The sequence below is a fragment of the Telmatherina bonti genome (assembly GCF_933228915.1).
Source record: "Telmatherina bonti genome assembly, chromosome: 2".
NCBI lineage: Eukaryota > Metazoa > Chordata > Actinopteri > Atheriniformes > Telmatherinidae > Telmatherina > Telmatherina bonti.
In genome coordinates, this window is record NC_136620.1 from 10871194 (window position 1) to 10893511 (window position 22318).

At 38.7% G+C, this 22318-nt stretch overlaps 1 protein-coding gene across 1 annotated transcript in view; it reads left to right on the forward strand.

Moving 5' to 3' along the window:
• Window positions 1–2501: 2501 nt before the first annotated feature.
• fa2h (fatty acid 2-hydroxylase) overlaps window positions 2502–22318 on the forward strand; it is a gene marked incomplete at both ends in the record, with an annotated part of 39799 nt that continues 19982 nt past the window's right edge. Inside the window, one exon of the mRNA XM_079252157.1 lies at window positions 2502–2783. Within this exon, the coding sequence (XP_079108283.1) occupies window positions 2502–2783 (282 nt within the window). The remainder of the gene's footprint in view (window positions 2784–22318) is intronic.

Here is a 22318-nt window from a genome sequence, read left to right on the forward strand (position 1 = left end):
TAAAACAAGCAACTAGATAAAGTAAAAGAATAATTCATTCATTTTCTATACTACTTACTCTAATTCAGGGTCACCAGGGGCTGGAGCCTATCCCAACAAATAGCAGGTGAGAAGCAGGGTACACCCTCAACACATCTCTCCTTTATAGCAGGGCCAACGCAGAGACAAACAACCTCTCAGATTCATTCCTGGAGATCAGTTAAAGTGATCAGTTAACCTCGCATGTGTGTCTCTGGATAGTGGGAGGAAGCTAGGGTACCTGGAGAGAATCCAAGGATATATGCCAAATGCTGCTTCCCAATGTTTAGTCTCTGCACAAGTCTGCTGATATGAGTTCAGTGTGTTGCAGCAGGGAAAGTCCTAACACCTGCAGGACCGTGGCCCTAAAGGACCGGAGTTGCCCACTCCTGTGGGTCTGTCTCTGTGTTCTCACATTAATGTGAACAGTCTGCCCAGCCAACTCTTTGGCATGGTTAAAAAAAAAAAAAAAAAAAAAAAAAAAGGAAAATTTACCTGTGATGTTTCACAATTTCAAAATTTCCTAAAACAATCATTGTCATTGATACGAACCACGCTGGCACATCTAAAATCCATCTAAACAGATACGGGTCAAATATGCCTCTAAAAAGCCTACATGTCCAAAAATTTGGAGCACTTCAGCAAAACTTATTTTTTTTCATTTTGAGTTTTTTTTTTTGTTTTTTTTTTGGTTTGTTTGTTCTTTTGGTTTTTTTTTTTTTTTTTTTTTTTTTTTTTTTTTTTTGCCATTTTAGGAAAATTAATTAGACCTGAACAGTATGTAAGAGTTAGGAGTCTACAAAATGTTACAGCAAATATAACTCCTAAAATGAGTTTATCCACACTCTTCAGTTATAGGCATTATTATCTGACAGTAAACCAAGGCTGGATCGATCAGTGTCCACTTCAGACTGACCATACTGCAGATGTGACCATCTGCTCTGACTGCAGCGACCAAACCTGTCTGTGTGCCTCTGGATGGGGAGGGGGTTAGGCAGCAGCTGCTAATAAACAGTAGACCTCACCCCTTCCACGTTACTCATCAAAAGTCTCCAATATCACCGAAAAAGTTGCTTTTTATTTAAATAAACCCACCAAAAAAGGTAATAAAAAGGTTAAGTATATCGTTAAAGTTGCTAAGTTAGTAACGGATGTCCATCGTGTGCATCCTTGTAAACGAGATACCTTGAAATTGTGGACTGACAAACCACCGACACGACACGACACGACACGAATAAATGCGTTTATTTTAGCTACCCGTTAATTGTTCTGTAATCAATTAATCGTAATTAATGTGCTAAAGTTCCATCTCTAATTATAATGTAAGAAAATTCACGTTTGTAATAAAACGTCAAAAGTTTACTTTTTTTTTTTTTTTTTTAACAGTAAAACTATTATTTTTAAACATGATACATTTCACTTTTTTTCCAAAATGCAAAAACGTTGTAACGTAATCAGGTCCCTTCTTTTTTTAAAATTAGGGTGACAAATACACGTTTCTGTACAATTAAACACTGTGGGCGAAACGTTTTGGAATCGCTTCGCCTAAATCGCGTTGTTTCCGACGGTACGCGAAGGCAGCCAGAGCTCGTCTGTTCCCTGAAGATAAAATTCACCCTGTTTGCATATGAAAAAACATTCTAGCAAACAAATGTGACTTGTTACTTTCAGAAGCGTCTCGGTCCTGGACCTTTAGGATAACATACGCAGTTATAAGAAATAAATTAGGAAGAAGTTAGGCCAACTTTAACCCCAAATGCAGCAAAATCGCTTGCAGAAGGTTCATTTTTGTTTAAAAAAAAAAAAAAAAATTAGACTTACTGAAATAAAATGGCTCTATATTTCTGACGTCATCCATCTCAGTGTACCCTGATGCTGCCGACTTATCTTATCGATCAGGAAGTGATGACGGAATATGTGACAAATTGTTTAAACAAGCTCTGTCATCCTAACCCTATTAATAACGTTGATTTGATCTGATACTTATATTACTTATTATAATCAAATTCACGTATTACTTATTACTTTACATCACAGACTCGTGGATTCATCTGTACTTTCTCCCAGAGCTGTTTACAGAGCAACAGGTGCCACTGAATGATATGATGCATTCACGGAACTGTCAAAACTCTGTTACATGATACATGTTACGTAAAAGTGATATTTAAGAACTTAAAATGTGAACGATACTGTCAAAACATATAGAAATATAAAATATAAAACGAATACATTCACAAAAGTTAGAAAATACTTAAGATGTTTCTCGAGTTTTAATCAACTTTTGTGAAGGATTTTTGTCATTACTACTTAATTGTATGCCCTGAACGCCTCTCACACCCCGCCCCTCGGCTCGTTGGCCATTTGAGCATGTAAAGTGCGTGAAGTCGGAAACTTGGTCCAGATTAGTTGTCAGGTCCCTCTGCGGAGGTCTGTCTGCTCTCCTCGCTGCGTTCAGGTTCAGGTGGAAACTCTTTCCTGTCAGGATGTCTCCGTCCTCATCACCCCGCTACTTCACAGAGAGGGAGGTGGCCCGTCACTGCACCAAGGACTCCTGCTGGGTGCTGCTCGGGACCAGGGTCTACGACGTGACCGCGTTCCTGCGGATGCACCCGGGCGGGGAAGCTCTGATACGGAGCCGGTCGGGTAAGGACGTGAGTCGGGAGATGGAAGGACCCCCACACCGGCACTCCAAGAACGCCCGGCGGTGGATGGAGCAGTACTACATCGGGGAGCTGGATAAGGAAAGCAGCACCGAAGAGGCACAGGTAATTGACTCACCTGCAGGGCTCTCCAAGGAAAGGAAAATGAGCTTTATAGAGTATTTAAATGTAATATTTAAATCTCACTTATTTATCTTCATTTGGTTCAGAAATACTGCTGGGAAAACTGGGGGGTTAAAATGCTTGGAAGTTTCTTGTCCTTTTGGTCGTCCAACCTCTATAATGAATAAAGGGAGATGAATATTCCTCATATTGACCACAAGATGGAGATTATAGATAATAATTTATTGGAAATGTTGGAAAAAATGTGAGGATGGATGGTATTTTAGAGTTTCACTTGACTTTACTGGGTATTTTTTTTGTGATCCATTAAAGAAAAAAAAAAAAGGCCTTGCTTCCTCCTGTCTTCCTCCTCGTCATCACCCCACTCCCCTTGTTGGACTTTATTGGTTATAGGGGAGGGGACGAGGAGCAGAAAGACACACAGGACCGGCTCAAAGGTTGTGTAATGTCTGTGTGGAGGAGGGACGGAGCAGAACTGGGAGAGGCTCGCAGGTGATATGGCAGACCTGTGGGGTTGGGTGGGTGTGGATGGTCACAGTGTTAATGAATCATTCAGGAGATTGTGTGTGTGTGTGTGTGTCTGTGTTTGTATGGGAGGGGAAGAGAGACATAGGGACAGAGAAAGAAACTGGTTTGTCTTGTTTGTCCCAGTTTAAGGGACAAACAAGGAAAACTAGTGGGAAACTAGAAACTTTCCATCTCTGCTTGTGAGATAAACCCACACCCAATTTGTTTCTCTATTCCTGTGTGTTTCTCTGTGTGTGTGAGGAGAATTTGCATAAATCTCTTGCTGACTGAGTGCACATTTACATGCTTGCCCACTCATAAGTCTGTCCTGGTTGGGTTTAACTAAATAGGACTGCAGAGTCCTTCAAGTCAGGCACAGATAAGACCTGGCTGGAAAAAGCCTTTTGGCCTCCGTGTGTTTGGCACTTTGTTAGTTTGAGGATGTGTGTGGCTTTTTCACACATTCATACATTTACACATAGGCTATTAACAGTTTGACATGTGGCTTTTTTTTCTTCACTGTAGTCGTCGCTGAAAAACAAACAAACAAAAAACCTACTGTAACTTGGCTGGATGTGATCCAGCACCTGGTTCAGTGGATGTTTAGAGTAAAACTTTTATAGTAATGGGAAAAAAAAAAAGAGTTCAGACTGTCATGCAAGTTTAAATGACGGAAGACCAATATGTTCTATTTACCTTTTACAGGTCTAGTTAAACTACATCTACAGCATATTTACACTTAATTCATTCAACCAAATCATTCCTCACTAATTTAACCACATGACACCTGTTGTCACAAATTAGTGACAAACTACTTCTCACCTTTTTATTTTTTTTAATCAAGCTGATTTATTTGATTAATTTATTTATTTGCATTTGTCAGTTTTTTTAAGTATTTATTTAATTTGAGTTATTTATCATTCATCTGTTTAATACTAGCTAATAATTTATTTAATATTTACCTCTCTTTTGTTTTATGTTAAAAAAATTTTCGGGGGGGGGGTTGAATATTGGGATTTTTCGCTTCACAAATTAAAAATAAATTTTTTTGTTAAATCATTTTTTCAACAAATAAATAAAAATAATTTATAATACATTTTTATTCATTTCATTGATCTTTTTACTTGTCTTTTTGGGCATTATAGCAATAGAGTGATGGTCTGGCTACTCAGTTATTTTTTTCCTAATTTAAATCAAGGAAAATGACAAGTAAAAAAGTTTTGTACATTTTTGTTGTTTTTAGTCTTTACAAATATCCGCTGTTTGGGGGGGAATCATGAGAATCACAATTTAAATCAAATTGGCACCCAAAAATTTCGGAATTGAATTGAATTGGGACGAAAACCTATCGTCAACCCTATTTTTTTCCCCATATTTGTTCCTGTTTTCACTTTGTGTTGCTATAATAGTAAATAATTTCCGGTGCTGAGGGGTTAAATTGTTTGATTCAGGTAGAAATGATTTATTTTGCATTATGCTCACCTAACAAGTTTTTCTGAGAGAAGAGCTGAATCCCATTAAATATTGGGTAATAATCTAACTAAAGCTTCCTGAAATGTGGAAACTGGAGCTGGTAGAGAAATGAGACCAGTGGGGTTCATGACCCATGACATGCAGCTTCACTCTGAAGATAAATATGGCAATGTATGATTGATGATTTCAAGACAGGAAGACACAGGTTTAAAAAAAGAAACTTTTTTTCTCCTTACCCTGATTCTGAGTGTCTACATCATGATGCATCAAAAATACCACTGATTTTCCACCTTATGTCATGTCTATGCTCCTTTTGTGTCAACAGGTTCCTCTGTTAGAACGTCACTCCTCTCATGCGTCCCCTACATTGGCATGGTTGTTAGTTCAGTGTTCACCTCCGACTTCTGACATCAGGTTTAGATAATACCGAGATCATCAAAATGCTCATTCTGAAAAAGAAACATTACAGGGAGCAGTGCCAGTGGTCTAGTCCAGGGAATGCAGGTATACAGAATATACTCACTTCTTTTTCAGTCAGCATCGAGTGTAGCCACTTCTAAACCACATGTGATGCTGCTTTTACAATTACAAACGTCCCTCCACATGTAGCTACGGTTACCTAAGCTACACTGGTGAAGTTAGCCATCAGCTACGTTAACTTTAGCCTGAACATAGACATCCATCCATCCATCCATTCATCCATTCATTATCCTAACCACTTAGTCCAATGAAGGCTCACGGGGAAGCTGGAGCCTATCCCAGCAGTCTTTGGGCAAAAGACAGGATACATCCTGGACAGCTCACCAGTCCATTGCAGGGCCCTGAACATAGACATAATAAAGATGTATGTATGTATATATGTCTATAAGCCTGTCTCTTACTGGTCTGTGTGCCAGTACTGGTTTAGTCATTTCATAACTCTTCCTCCCTATCTGCCTCCCCGTATCCCCGTATTCTGAAGAGCAGAAATCATGTGTCAATGAGAAAACATGAGGATGGATTTTTGCAGTAAACGGAATAGAGTCACTTTTTCTGAAACAGCCTTTTTCTGGGCTCTTTTTGTTTTAAGAAGAAAAAAAAAAGGACAAAAAAGTGAGTGCATACCCACTTCTTTAGGAACCAGTATATCACTGGGCGGTGCAGTAGACAATGGTGGTTTCTGCAGCCAGAGAAGACATTGCAGCTTCGTCACTGTTCTTCTGCTGGCCGCTTATCAGCTGTACTGCTCCAAAACGTGCAGAAAATGTAGTTTTTTCTGGTCATCAATGGTATTTTATTAACTGTGCAGTAATAGAGAGGTATCTACATCCCCTCCGTCAAAACCTTTCACTCGATCTTATGTCCACAATATGCAAACAGACATTTGAACTGGCATAATCTAATGTTCTGTTTTTCTTTCCTAGAAATGTATGCAAATTAATGTTTTTTTGGGCTGTATAATACACCATTTGCATATTTAAACAATAAATTTCAGAAACTTGCAATACAAAAGTAATAGTCTTTGACAGAACGGTGGCGGTGCAGGCTAGATGAGACAGGAGGCAGGCGGATGCAGGTAAGGACGTTAAACCCAACAGAAGAGCCACATGAACAAATAGAACAAGGACAACTAAGGAACTGGCACAGATGAACTGAAACCAAGTGTTTTATATACAATGTATATAGAGAGAACCCCGACAAGATCCAGGTGGAATGAATGAGCTAAATCCCAGGTGTCAACCTCCAGTCCTGGAGGGCAGGCATCCTGCAGGTTTTTGTTGTCTCCAGGCTCCAACACACCTGAGCGAAATGTATACACAGACACAAGAAGTGGCTGGATCCATTTGATTTCAATCAGGTGTGTTGATGGAGGAAAACAACAAAAACCTGACGGATGCCGGCACCCCTGAGCTAAATGAGACCAGATGGACTGATGAACCCACAAACCCACAACAGAACCAGAATCAGGAGATACTAGTTAGTTATAAATTTGACATCAAGCAGCCACATACTAGTCGTTTGGGTGCTTATGACACCCGACTGACTTCCAGCAGCTCTGATTCTGCAATCACAAGGAAGCGAAGGTGGTACCGCACTGCTGAACTGGGATTTGAGTCTATAAAAGGCTGCTTCTCGTGGAGACAGAGCTTTTCCTGCAGTAGCCCCCAAACTCTGGAACAGCCTCCCTCTTTCGGTGAGGTCTGCTGGGACTTTAAGTGGTTTTAAATCTCTTTTGAAAACTCATCTTTTTATGTTGGCTTTTAACTCTGGAGAGCAGGAGCACTCGGTCTTTTCTGTCTTATTTTGTCTTTTAACTATTATGTTGTCTTTATTTTAGTGCTTTTAATATTGATTTACTTTATTTTACCTGTACAGCACTTTGGTTACTTTGAGGTTTGTGACTTCTGGTTGCGATGGAGCGCCACATGTACAAAATACTTTAAACTGTATGCATTTCAACCTGTGATAAAAAACATTGTCTGTAAAATTCACACTAATGATAGACTGACCAGAATGACCTTAAAATGGCTAAATACAAGCTTATTTAATCATGTGTCTTTAACAGTGAAAGTCATGGGACAGATTTCAGCTCACTGACTGAGTCACCGAGACTTTCAGGCTGTTAATGAAATATCACAATTTGTCCTCCAAGTATGTCATTAGCAAAGTTTATGCTAATTTTTCCTTTTATTCTGTCCCGTTTCTAAAGAAGCAAGGTGTGAATAATAAACCTGGCTCTCGTGTGTAATTCTGTAATAAATAGTGTGATGCCTTTAAGTGCCACTTTCACACTGTGGGGAAGTAGCAGTGCAGTCACAGGACGTAACTTTCAGTCACATGGCGTGACTTCGAAGCGATTGCAACTCCTCTCGGATCACATCCAACACAGAGGCCACTTGTAGAGGTTAAAGTAAAATATTATATGCTGAGAAAAATAATGCAGTAAGGTTCTTACTGATTATCATAAATAAGCGTACACTTCTTCCCACTCCCTTTTCAAACTCCTTTTTATCTCACAAATTTATTTAATAATCAAATTGATGAGGAATTATCATCATTATGGTTTTTAATATTATTTGTGATTATTTTCTAGTATGTATATGTATGTATATATGTATGTATGTGCATGTATGTATATATGTACATATGTATGTATAGGTAGGTATGTACATATATTTTTCTTTCATTTGTTCAAAATAAATTAACTAAGGGTTTGCTTATTATCAACCTGTAGGATTGTAGCAAAGTTTTCAGCTCTTAATTCTCTTTGTTATTATAGTTAAACTGATTTAAGCTAGCAGAATTATTCTGAAACACTAAAGTGGATGTCTCCTGATTTTAAAAGATGATTGATGAGGCGGGACACACTGAATCAGTTCTGTGGAATGATAAGATCTTGATTTTGCATTTATTGTCTAATTGTTTGTTTTCCTAATTTTAATTTATAAGCAATTTATTGGGCCGTCTGTGCTGGCAAGCATAAATATTTTCTTATCCGCTTAGTCCAGTTTAGGGATGTGGGGAAGCGGGAGTCTATCCCAGCAATCATTGAGCGACTGGCAGGGAGCACCCTGGACAGGTCGCCAGTCCATCAAAAATAAAAATTGAAATGCATAATTTTCTTGAACTATTAAATTGTATACTGCATTATTTGATGAAATGTGATTATTTGCTTTTCTCAGTATGCAAAATTATGTTTAGGAATATAAAATATTAATTTAAACAAGTTTCACTTTTGCACTTTGATTAAAATTGTACATATAAAAATTGTAGCATGCTGTAGATTAGAATATGCGGAATACATATTCAGCTTATAAAAGATGATAAATAAACATGGTGCTGTAATTTGCCAAAAGGGTAAATCGTCAGGCTTTTGCTGGGCGGTGTATTCATGTACAAAACAAGACATTTTTTTAGTGTAGGTCGTGAGAGAAATGATGAATAAAAATGTAAAATTAATATTTAAATTAATTCCATCAAGTTACTCAGCCACTGCTAGAAGTTAATATGTGACCCTGGTCACTTTTGATAGCAACACATTAATAACTGGTTCAGATCAGCTGACTTTGGACAGGTGAATGAGAGAAACGTGTTGGGGCCAACATAAAATAGTTCATATACTTTAGCATATTTAGCAAGCAAACAAACAAAAACATTTATTATGAAATGTTTACTGTGTGGGACTATAGTATAAGTGGATTAAACCAGTCGGACCCGTGCATTACATGGTTTTAATGCACTTCATGGAGAAACATCATTCCTATGCTTGTTGTTCTGGACTGTAAAACTGTGTAATGCACATTAACCTTTACAAATCTTACACATCTGTGTGTGTGTGTGTGTGTGTGTGTGTGTGTGTGTGTGTGATTTTAGGTTGTTGCGTATCTAATGTGCCATCATGTAAAAACTGAGAAAAAAACTTGATCATTTTGAATTTATTAAGTTTAGTTTTAATGTTCCTTTGCTTTCATATCAAACCATGTATGGATCGTCACGCTTGAGTTCTTCTTTCTGCTCCCATGAACGTGACTTTAATGAGGTGCATGACAAAACAGAGTCCTACCTCTGTACTTATTAATCTGTATGCTGCTGATTAAAACCCATTTCCATCTGGTTAAAGTGCAGGCGAGCAGAGAGATGTAGCCTGCAGTTGAGACAGCGTCAGGGCAGACCGCTCCACCAGCGCTCCGCAGCATATGATGACTTGTTTAAACAACAGAAGCAAACACAGGTACAAAGCTTCTGTGGACTAAATAAAACTTGAATATGCTGAAAGAGGACGTCAGTCAGCGATTAGAGGGGATTGTGTATCATTAGACAACTTACACTTCTAGTCCTTGAACGAACTTGAACGGAGGAGTTTGGTGGTTTTTTGGTCCTTTAAACAGTGTTAGTTTTCTTAGATACAATACAACTTTATTTATACAGCACTTTAAAAACAACAATGTTGACCAAAGTGCCACATTGTGGGGGGTTAAAAAAAAAACCCCAGAATAATTAACATACATTAGGACAACTTAAAAAATTTTTAGACATCTAAAAACAATCAAAAAATAAAAGCAATAAAATTAAAACAATCTAAATAAAATCAGATCTAAAAAGTCAACTTTTAGATGCCTGTATTATCTGAGCACGTAACTCATGAGGTCTGCCACATACAAGCTTACACTTTCTGATTGATTAGATCAGTTGGTGACAGAGTTGCTTCGTTGTGGGAGAGGAGACCCTGGATGGGCATGTAGGTCTGCAGGAGCAGGAGTATAGCTTCTCCTGCGAGCGTTTCGGGGACGTATGTGCTTACAGGAGCTAGTTTACAATCAAACACAGCTGCTCTTTACACTAACAACAAATTGGGCCAATCAATATTAGATTGTCAGTTACATTTTAAGAAGCAGATTGGTCTGACTCTATGCTTCAGGGGCAAGTATTTACTTTTATATAATTAAATATTTGTGTGCAGAACGTTTTATCAAACTGACCTTGTGTACAATAAATGAGACGGTCTATCTATAGAACCTGGAGTCCGCCACCATGATCTACTTTTTACTTTCTGTTCTCTGATTGTTTTAGGTTTATGACTCCTCATTTTAGATTTATGACTTTTATTATTTATCATTAAGAGACCAGACTGTAAGCTCTCCGTTGTAAAGTTATTTTATATTAAAAGCATGGTTGCGATATAAGAAATTGTGCACTTGTTGGCTTCGCAGGACTCGTGAACTTATTTTTAAGCATAATGTTTTCATTTTTATGAAAGAAAAAAATCACAAATGTCAAAGACTTTGTGGTTTTACTGGACACCAGATAACTCTTCAGATACAGACAGAAAAGATTACACTTCCTGAGAAATGCAGGTAAACAGTTCATTTTTTCACTTTTTATTTTTTTTCAGGGCAATTAAAACACTGAATGTTTTTTTTTTTTTTAACCAAATGGTTGAAATAACATTTAATAATGTGGTAACAACCGTGAATAGTTTAGAACTTTAAACAGCGATGGGAGAATTAATACTTACTTTTGGTAATGTATAAAGCGGACCAAGTGTTAGCAGGCATGTTGATTTCCACATGTTTGATGAATTTATAATAGTGACTGAAGGAATTACTCTGCTAAAAGACAAGGGTCAGACTCACCACTGCTATGCTTAATTGATCTTAAACTGTAAAAATGTGTGGCATTTCCTCATAGATGTGCACATTAATCATCCTATTAACCCCGTGTTTCTCAGTCCTCAGGACCCCCTGCCCCGCACGTTTTAGACATGATCCTCCTACAAACAACTTCCTCAACAGGTTATTTTGCTGCCTGTTAATGAGCCCATTGGCGTGTGTTAAAGTAGGGTTGCCCATTAAACCTGCAGGGCAGGGGGTCCTGAAGACCTGGACCAAGACCCATTTAGATAAGATGCAGCAAACACTGCTTTCTCCCTCTAAGACTCATCTTCAAAGACATATGAAATTATTCATACTTAAGGATGAAAGTTAGCCGAGTAGAAGCCTGTGTTTGAGCTTCATGCCTATGTTTTTCATCGTAGGTCAGGTAAAGACAGCAGTTCTTTTCCCCTTGACCGGCATGACATTTACAGGTGCACCTTTGTTTGCTTACTGCTCCGGCCTCTCTTTGTCTTGAGAGAATTACGCTGATTCTGCCTGGTGACCTCTAAGAGGATAGACACATCCTGCTCAAAAATCCATGACACATTCCCGTCATTTTTGTTCCACTCGGCCTGCAACTTCTTCCTCCTATAACTCGTAGACTTTCTCTGTGGATGGATTCAGTCGGGACAGCTGCATGGCACCGCCTGACGTATGTGGTGATGTGGCAGCGTGGTCACGAACTTGAGAAGATAGTAGACGTATTGTTAAATGAGTGGAATTACAAATGACAAAAAAACTGTCTTCGAATGAATGAATGAATGAATGAATGAGAGTGATCATATGGAAAGGCTCAGCAGAACATCTGGAGGAGAGTAAACCAGCTGTTTAAGCTGAAAAACTTTCTAAACAATGAGATATCTAAAAGTAAAGCCCAGATTTGAGTTCGAGAGTTGTTGATCGTTGTTGCAGGAGGAATGCTGGAGGGGACTGGGTCAGGCTGGTAGAGCGCAGGAATGTAGACTTTGATCAGCATGGATCTTTCTCTTCTCAATGATGGGATTGTCTTCAGTCAGACGGCACGAGGAGGGCAAAGAGAGAGGAATTGGTAAAATGTGAGCATTTAAATTGATTATTAACACCTGATAATTGTCAAAACATGTCATCATTTGTGGATGTCTTCATCCTGACAGGTAATTACAGACTTGTACAAGCAGTGAAGTGAGTCATAGCAAAGCAAAGATGGTCCCAGTATGTGCAGATCAGCTCTTTCCATGCCTCTCCTGCTCCTGCGTCATCAGCTGTTCCCAACCAGCCACTCAGGTGAACGGTCTCTTTTACAACCCCTGAGAGCTGCACCGAGTTTATCGCCGTGGTGATGCATTACTTGGCACGTTGTTTACTTTTGCTCCCTTAGAAACGCTTCAATTAGAGCTCAGGTGCAGGCCTCAGGTGGCTCCCTTCGTTGCCACGGTGACCCCAGGAAACGACAGAGGGCAAGGTGCAAGATGGTGAAAAGGGAAAGCTGACATGTGGGGGGAAGGTTCAGCAGGAAGGGTGTTACGCTTTCCTCCCATTGCTTTAAAGGGAAATATTATTAGAGGTGGTTGATTATTTATCTATTTAACCTTTAAAACTCCAAACAAATATTTGTTTTACTATTATTGGTCCACTTGTGTACATGATGCATGTGCATGTAGAAGCTCAAACCCGTTTAATTACAGTCAACATCAAGACCCAATTTGTCAGGAGAGCCTCAGCAGTCAGGCTGAAATGATGTCAAATGAATGTATGAACAGAAGTAGGAGCGTAAACGCTAACCCCCAAAATATCCCATAAAACAGAATTACTTTGTAGAAATAACACACATCATTCTCCCAAGTCTCAGCTTTCAGGAGAAAAACCTGTCTCACAAAACCATCTCTAACTCCAGCCGTAGGGGACCACGGAGAGGTGGTGGTGTGGACCCAAATGCAGAGTCGACGCCAGAATCAAGACGCTTTAATCCCAAAACTATACTGAAGATAAACTAACGCCAACTAACGCATGAAGTAAATGCATGAGAACGTAATGAAGCAACCTCTGAAAACGTAAACCAAGATGCATAAATACATGGAGGTAGTAACTCTGAACAGGTGAAAAGAATCAGAAAATTGAACCAGGTGAGCAAATAAACTGGAAACTAGAGATGAGGGAACTAAACAAGGAAAAGGGCTGTGACTATATGCTTTTCTCCCGATTCGATTTGATTCTGATTTTTTTTGGGTGCCGATTTTCGGTTTAAATTGCAATTCTCAAAATCATTCAGTATTGCTGAATTTTGTAGATTAAAAGCAAAATAAAAAAAAAAAAACAAAAAAAAAAAACCCCAACCCTTTTTTTGCTCGTGATTTTTCTTAATTTCAGTTAGGAGAAAACAACCGAGTAGCCAGACCATCATTCTGCTGCTATAATGCCCAAGAAGACAAGTAAATAGATCAATAAAAACAATAAAAATTACAAAAATTTTATCGGGGATTCATTTTATTTAATTGAAAAAAAGAAATCAATTTTCAGATTTGACAGACTGACATGCATGTCTGTGAGGTGAAAATACAGATTTCTTAAACAACTTCGCTCTGAATCAGCTGGTGAACCGCATGAAACTAATGTTTTACAGCAAAATATTTTTGTGATGAAGGCATGTTGTTGATCTGCCAGCTTGTTCTGATGCTTCACCAGAAAAAGAAGCAGATTTTTCATATTTTCTAACTCAAGTTGGACAACTTGTGTTTCTCTGTGTAAAAAAAAAAAAAAAAAAAAAAAAAAAAAAAAAGCATTTCACTTTTATTTCCATTTCCTTGTTTATTTGGCTAAGGCACCGTGGAAAAACTCTTTATCGATGAAGATAACAGACAACGTCCTCATGTATTTAATTTCACACTTAAGTTTAATGTTAAATTCATTGAATGTGTGTGAAAGTTTTTGGCATCACAGAAATCATGGAGCCCTAAAAGTTAAAAAACAAAACAAAAAACAAAACAAAAAACACACTGACTTCATGACATACTATGATTACAAAATAACTTAAACTTTCTTGGCCAACGGTCCGATATGTGGCGCAGATCTCAGTTGAATTAGCAAAGACTACATTGCAGCTGTGAATCCTAGCTAGCTAAAAACATGCGCAAAGCAGAATTTCCTCCGAGTCAGGGATCTCAAACCCTGCAGGTTTTAGATATTTCCCTGCTTCAACACATGTAACTCAAATGAATGGGCCAGAACAAACTGTAAGATCACCATGTCATCTGAATCAGGTGCGTTGGAGCAGGGAAGCCTCTTAATATGCAGAACTGCATGGAAGATCAGAGTTTGAGATCTTTAGACACTTAAGGTTGACTTTGTGAGACAAAAACTGTGATTAAAAAGATATTCCTGGTCTTTTGTGCAGAGTGAGTATTTACACAGTGGTGCTTCATCATCACCATCATCTTCTGATCGCTTTTAGAGGGATTACCGGTGACTTCTTTCTGCCATCTGAAAAGTATTTTATTAAAATACTGCAAAAGATTCTTACCAGTAATACTTTATTTTACCTGAAGGAGATTGAAATTGTAATTGTAGGTATTCAAAGATTAAAGGCTGTGTTCCTGTTTGTGAGATGTTAAAAATCTTTAAGGAGAAAATTAGGCTGTTTAGGAGTTACTCATTAACTTAGTTAACTTCAACTAAGTTCCTCATTTGTACTTCTCTAAATGGGAGCTTCGTCGTTGCTATTAATGATGTTGGTAACAGATAAAAGCCGACATGCTCAGGGTCATTTAATTTCTAACACCGTTAGAAACAACGTCTCAGAGCTTGTTGGGTTTGGACTTATGTTTCTTTGTCCCTTTGTACCAAATAGTGACTTTTAACGTGGCTTGACATTCATCTCTAAATGTTTAGAAGTTGTTGGATTCTGCTGCATGTGTGTTTTCATTGATTAGGAAATAAAAAAATACCTGCATAACGTAACAGTGTGTTTTAAAAGCTCACCCTGTATATGGTAATATGACACTTTATGCACAGGTAGGCTGCTACACAGAGCCTCTTATTCTTGCAGATGCACACACACACACACACACACACACAGAAACACACACAGAAATGCACATATAGTTGGTAGAATAGCGGAGCACACAGCCAGACTGGAATCTTGAGTCCTGGTCATGCAGGTTTGACCAGTTCTTTTAGTTAGGCAGCTGAGCTTGTGCCACCACCCTCAGGCTCACTCACCATGTCCACCCTTATTTCTTTGGTTGGGTCCTTCCTGTTAAGTAACTTACTCTGGAGCTGGACGTAGCATTAAAGGTTTTGAATGAGTTTGAAGCCGAAACCTTGTCAGACAGAGACAGGATCAGTGTTAGCCTTCGTCACCTACACATTTCACAACATTTATATTTTTGTAAAGAACATGTGTGCTTCAGGACTTTGCAAGATTGAGGGTGAAATTTGTCAGGCTGGGAAAAAGAATATTATTACGGAGCCACATGGTCAGAATTTAAGTTGTTTTTTGTTTTGTTTTTTCTGAAAGCTTGAAAACGTTTTAAGCTTTACAAAACAAAAGATGGCTTAGTCCAGGGGTGCCCAAGTCCAGTCCTGGAGATCTACCATCCTGCAACCTTTAGATGCAACCCCTGTCCAGCACAGCTGAGTCAAACAGCTGAATTCCTCTTTTGCATGTCATCCAGCTCTGCAGAGGCCTGCTAACGAGCCACTTATTTGATTCAGGGGTGTTGGAGAAGGGTTGCACCTAAAAACAGCAGGATGGTAGATCTCCAGGACCGAACTTGGGCACCCCTGGCTTAGTCTGTCTTCATGATCTGTTCACCTGATCTCAGAGGTGTGCAGACAATTTATGAGGTTCTGCTCCAAAATTACAGCTCTTGCAGGAGAAAAGTGCCACAATAAAATAAATAAATACCAGATTGAACAATTCATTAAATGTGCCACGACTTCATCAAAATTGGAAATAAACACGTTAACTTTTAAAACTCTGACATTGCTGGTTGGTCCAAATGCTATTGCTGATATCAACAGTTTATATAAAATTGTCGTGTGTAACTGCAGGGAAAATTGTGATCCATAGCAAACTTTGTAGGTGATCTATGTTATGTTTTTAGGGATTTATACAATGTGGCTTCAAATACAGTGTTTGTTCAGACTCTGTGTGGTAAATCTACCATTATGGCACCATGATAACATAATTTATTGCATTTTTCCTGTAGAAAACATTGCTATCACCACCATGTTGCAATGATATGGTCATTTTGACCTGGACATTATGATAAAGCTGCTTCCTGTCCACTTTGGAGCAATCAGATCACCTAAATTGATGCGTATGTCCAATCAGAAGCAGCACAGTGATGCTAAAATACGCTGAGTTGGAGAAAAGTAGGTAAATGGCTTTGTAAGTAGCAAGAAATACTAAATATGTAAAAAGTTTCTGTTGTGTGCTTAATTCAGTGCAAATATTTTTACTCCTGAAGGCCAAGACTTGAGAGAATGATCTGCTGATAATCACGGCTACACTGTGTGTTATTTCTACAAAGTTCTGTTGGAAATAAATTCTGTTTGTTTGGTCATTATGGCGTTATATCATTTTATACATTCATATACATAGTTTTAGCTACATAATCTGACAACTGAGGCTGTTCTGAAAAAAAAAATGTCTGTATGTTGACTTGGATTAAAAGTAATGAGTGTCTCGATGCATTTTTACATTAAAAAAAAATCCAAACATAACAAAAAAACAGGCTGACTAAAATGTCAAACACGATGAAAATACTATTGTCTATTATGAAGAAGAAAGGGAGAAAGAGACAAAAAGCAGGAAGTGAATAATTTGATGAGCAGCATATAAATAAGATGAAAAATGGAGAAGTGGTTGTGTGAAAGAAGTTAATGCTTCTTCACACACTCTTGGTGGGAGTTGTAATGTGATGTTTGTTCATGCAAATGTCCAAATATTTATTTATCCAAACAGTTATTCTTAGAAAGAAAACTGAATTTCAAACCATGCAACAGGTTTGTTTGTGCTTTAAAATAAGAAATAAAATTATGCTGCAGAAGGTGTTTTTATCACACCTAACAATCAATGTTGCATTCTGTCAGCCTGACAGTCATTCTGTGACCCTGTCGCAGGAAAACCTGCCAGGAAGATGCCCTCATAAATCTTATGTGAATCCAGCTCTATTTTCTAATAATGTGTTGTCAACAGATTAGTTACTAGCAAACAACTATTAATCTAGTAGTAGCTAATGTTATTATGGTTCTGTGTTAGATTAGTGCTATAAAACTCAGATGGAGACTAGGGGAGAGTCCAGGCCCCCTCTTTCAGGAATAAAGAGTTACCTTTCCTCAGGCATTTCACTGTAAACTGTTTAGCGATATAAGTCCTTATAAAATGCATTAAAAGGATTTTTGATTATTGCACATAAACGAAAACTTAATGAGTTTTTAAAAGATTGGATCCCCTCTTTTTTAATTCTCATAATGTTTTGGTCCCTATGAATATCTCTTATGTTGCCTCAGAAATAGGATGTTATCAGTTATGTCCCTTTCTTCAGAAAAATAACATGGTTCTACAGCTTGCATTGCTGTTAACAACATGAGCAAAAGGAAGGTCTAGTTCACTTCATGTTACATGTTTGATTTGGATTGTTTAAGCCTCATTAACCAGAAAATGAAGGAAAAGAGAGAGAGAAGACAGGAAGCAGCTTAGGATGGCATAAACGAGCGGCAACCTCCGATGGTTAAAGTGAGCCTGTGCGAAACTGCAGTTCCCTCTTCATCCTCTAGGGACTGCAAAACAGAGCAAATCCCCATAGACTCCCATGTTAAAAAGACCAACTTCACAGCAGAAATGAACATGTTTACAGCCTGGTTCAAAAATCCATTTTCAGTTTTATAGGTCAGGTTTACCTTCATGACAGCTGTGGGGGGAGTGGATTTTTTCTAACTTGCAAGTTTAAAATGAATTTAATCACAATGTTTGGCATATTTTGGCGCGTGTCCTTTTGATTGACAGGTACCCAATCTCCCACTTCAAGTCAGAAGAACGTAGAATAACCGCGGTTTTTAGCTGGTTAACGTGACTTAGCTTTAGCCCGCTTATCTCCGTTAGCTGGTTAGCTCCTCTAATCTCCGGGTTAGCTCGGTTAGCTCTTAGCTACAGGCAGCTCACAGTTCGCTCGATGTCGATCATCCACCATGACGCTCACAGCCCCCCTCTCAGCTCCACCTCTTTGCCCATATTTGTATAAAGCATCACAAACAATGACCACAGTCCTCAGACTTTACCATTATGCCTGTAACCAGAGATGTTTGCCCATTTGCCTTTAGCATATTTTGACATTTGGATGAACTGAACTGGTGAACTTGACTGGGGAAAATGATGTAAATATGTCTGTATGTACATGCTAAACAGATTTTCTATGACTGGAAAACTTTAACCGAGTTCCTGACTATTGTACTTTTAGTTCATTTATATTTTCAACAACTTCATGATATTGTAAAACACCTGTTATGAAGACAAGCTCAGCATGTGCCCACAGCTCAATCAAGGAAACATGGTTAGCTCACATTTGTTTCTAATCCTTCTGTGCTCATACCAGGATAATTACTGGACACATGGAGGTCTGGTTGTGTCTCTTCCTGTCATAAAGCTAATCAAACAGGTGTAAAAATGAAGTTTCTGATCATTTAAGTTATTTTTTTTAATGAACCATTTTCCTTCAGGTGATCAGTAAAGTTGTGCCACATGTGTGTGAGCGACCGTTTCCAGAGGTTGCGGCCTTTTCAGTGTTATCGAACTGTCCACAGTGTTACTGAACTTCAACCCTGCTCTTTCCACATGCGTCCTGTACCAGATAACTGCTGCTGACACACCCTGACATGAACACACACACACACACACACACACACACACAACGCTTTACCACCAGAATGCAGCTTAAATCTATTAGTTGTTGTTTTATGTGATGATGATCTGATTAATGAGTCATTAGGGCACAGCATGTTGTAATAATGGCAATAACGAGAAACATTGACCACCAGTTATGTGTGTGAGTCCTTCAGAAAGTGAAGCCACACCTGCAGGTGTGTAATTGTCTCCCGGCTTGTTGGTAATGTTTTGGCTCTTTTTTGATTTGCATCTATGGATGTCTTCTGCCTTTTGTTACGTTGTCTGTTCAGATGACCCCACACTGCTTCAGTAATGTTGAGGTCTGGGCTCTGGGAAGGAGTCATCCCTCCATCAGACCTGTTGCTGCTGATTTGTGTCATGTGGCATACCACAGGCTTTTACCTCCATTTCCCTTTTTTAAGAATGGCTTTGACAGCCGTCCTTCCATGGAGACCAGTTCTGACGAGGCTTTGGCCAGCAGTTGATGGATCAGCTGAAAGTTCATCTCTCAGGTCATGTGTCAGGTCTTTGCTGGATTTGTTCCCATTTCTTAAAGACACCACTTTCAGTTCCTGATCTTATGCGGTGGATTGTTTTTTTTACACTTGTCTTATCCACCATTTGTTCATTTGCTTAAAATGTTTTAAAGACACTGCATACCATGAGATATGCCAAGTTTTCAGCCAATGGCTTGTTGGGAATCACCTTGCTGCTGCTAAAATCCTGTTTTCTGTCTGGTAAATGGTTATCTGTGGTGTTTACACACATGCAATAATAGAAATGGCTGCAACCAGCAAACAGCCTATACATTCAATGGAAAACTGGTCTGTTATGTGTGGAAACAACATTGGTTCATACCTTGAGCTAGGAGCCTTTTTTATGATTCATAGGTCAATATTAAATTAGTTCACAAACATTTTTTTTCCGAAATACGATGGCGTTTTAACAGATCCCATTTTTTTTAAACCTTAACATTTTACAATCCTTTGTTAATTAACTGTTTTTAGAATTACTTTTTTTAGATTGTTTGTTTAATTGGTTATGTTTGTTTTTATTCTCTTTATTATTTTACATCTGAAGTCATAAAAACAGTGTTTCATGTTCAATTTTGTATTAAAAGTCTGTAAAGTCTGACTCGATTAATTTGATTGAAGTTCTAGATATTCTTATATAACAGGATCAAAAGCGTTGTAATGCCTGTTTTCACATCTTACTGACTCAACAGTTGTTTTTTAATGTCAGAGCAAGTTCTGTATTTGCAGATCCGCTTCTTACCCTCTAATTTCACGGCAAGACAACAAATGAAGACATGCTTGTGTGGCTTGCTCTGCTCTGACCTGCTTGGCATGAAACAAGAGAAGCAAAAAGAAATCTGAAACAAATGAAACTGAAGTCACCTTTCTGTGTACACAACTTTGGACGCCATCGCCACAAATCATGCCGTGGCAGAATAAAATATGAAATATCTGCTCTGCTTGTCCAAAAGTTGTGGCTGCTGAGGCTTGAGTGTTGCTTGTGTCATTCTTACAAAACCCTTTTATCTTTATAGATGTAATTAACAGAGCAGTCTTGTCCTTTTGTAACTGGAGACTTGAAGGTCTACAAAGGTGTTTGTGGCATAAGCAAGGTCACCTGTGCAGCTGCTGCCTTAAAATCCAAAAAGTACCTTACCTGTGCTGCTTTTGTCCTGATTTTAAACAAACTGGAATTAACTTGTTTTTAACGTGAGATGCAGGTTTGACATGCAGTGGGAAACAAATCGTGAATTAAGCGTACATATTTATGAGTTTCAGACTTTCAAAGTGACAGATGCTGCTCGGTTTTAAGTAATATGAAGCAGCTTTGCTGCATGTGCCGGTCAGACGCTTCGGATCGCAACATTTCAGCTCTACAAACCAACCATGATTGGATCTGCTTACTCATCATTGTACCTAAATGCAGTAACAAGCCAACCTTTGCACCAACACTCGGTCATTCCACCTTTTGTTTCCACATTCTCCCTATCACCGGTCATAAAATGCTCAGTAATAAAATTTCATGAGGAAAACTCAGAGAGAAAAGCAAATGTTCACAGTTTGGGTTATGAGGATGACGTATCGTTTAGTAAAACTCACTTGAGTTTTACTCACTGATCACTTGAGTCATCAGTAGTTTTCACATGTCACAAGTTTTTAATTGCAATTGTACGGGTTTATGTTCCCATCATGTAGCACAAAGAAGCAGTTTGGATATTTCTGGCTTACACTTAGCAGCAGGGCCGGATTAAAAGTGCACAGGCCCCTGGGCCCAGAGTATTTCACGGGCCCCCTTCCCCACCGCAACATTGTGAAAATTGTGAAAGATACACTGTGAAACGACACTTCTAACATCTCTCAGCCAGTGGCTTTTATGTACATTTTGTTTCATGTCCAAACTGCTGGTGCTTGCCCTACGTGCACTCCGTATGGGCCCCATATGGGCCCCAAGTGGGCGTGGGCCCCTGGGCCTGTGCCCGTAATTCCCATTGGATAATCCGGCCTTGCTTAGCAGTATGGATAAAAGGATATGTATTGTGTATCCCTAAGTACTGCTGTGACAGTATAAATGTGCTATATGTGCTGTTACCACCACAGCGCCTTTAATTACAGCTACTGTATGTTTACCCATCAATTTACCCTTATTGTTATCATACCATACCATTGTGTACAGACTTGTCTTTATTTCTCTTTTCACACATGCAGCATTTTCAGTTTAACGGACTGGTTGCTGAAGCTTTCAATGTAATGTGTAAATGAGTATGCTGGTACTTTTTTTTCAACATTTTATTTTTACAGAAGTCTTACTGACACTATCCTACTATGATCTACATGTCATTTAAATACAGCATAAATCTGGACTATAGCTAAACATCTACACGAGGGATATTTTTAGCTTCTTCCATCTTCTGTCACTCATAAAAATACGCCTGAAAAGCTCCTTTGATTTGATTGTCTGAATAAATTGGAATGCTGCGTTGACTTCTCAAAGCCACAAAGCGTGTTCATGTAAAAGTCACAGGCGACTGACTGCCTTTGCTAATGTAGCGGTTTGTATCACGCGTCATGGTTAAACTGGATTTTCTACTATTGATATGGCCAAAAACTGGACTTGCTGGACAGGAATGTGGAACAGTGCATGGCAGCCTCTCTGCCTAAATTCTCTAACGTCAGCCTGAAGTTTTAATGTTGTTGGAGAGGGTGAAAGCAGTGAGACTTGTAGCAGCCCTGTGCTAAGTTTGCCCTCATGTAGCAGAAATGAAAGCTTTGTATTTGTAGATTCCTTTGTTGATCGTTGATTTGAGAATCTACAAGCAGATTTTATTTAAGGAAGCTGAGATCATTCAAAATCTGCACAAAAATGTTGAATGATTTCTGTTAGTTTGTTGTGGAAAGTGCAATCAGCTTTGCAGACATCTGTTGGGGCAGCAGCTGCCGAAAATAAGACGATTCTTTGCATCCTTTGCATAAGACAGTGAAAAACAGCAGAGTGTGTTCAGTGTGAGGCTTCGCCAAGCCCAACGC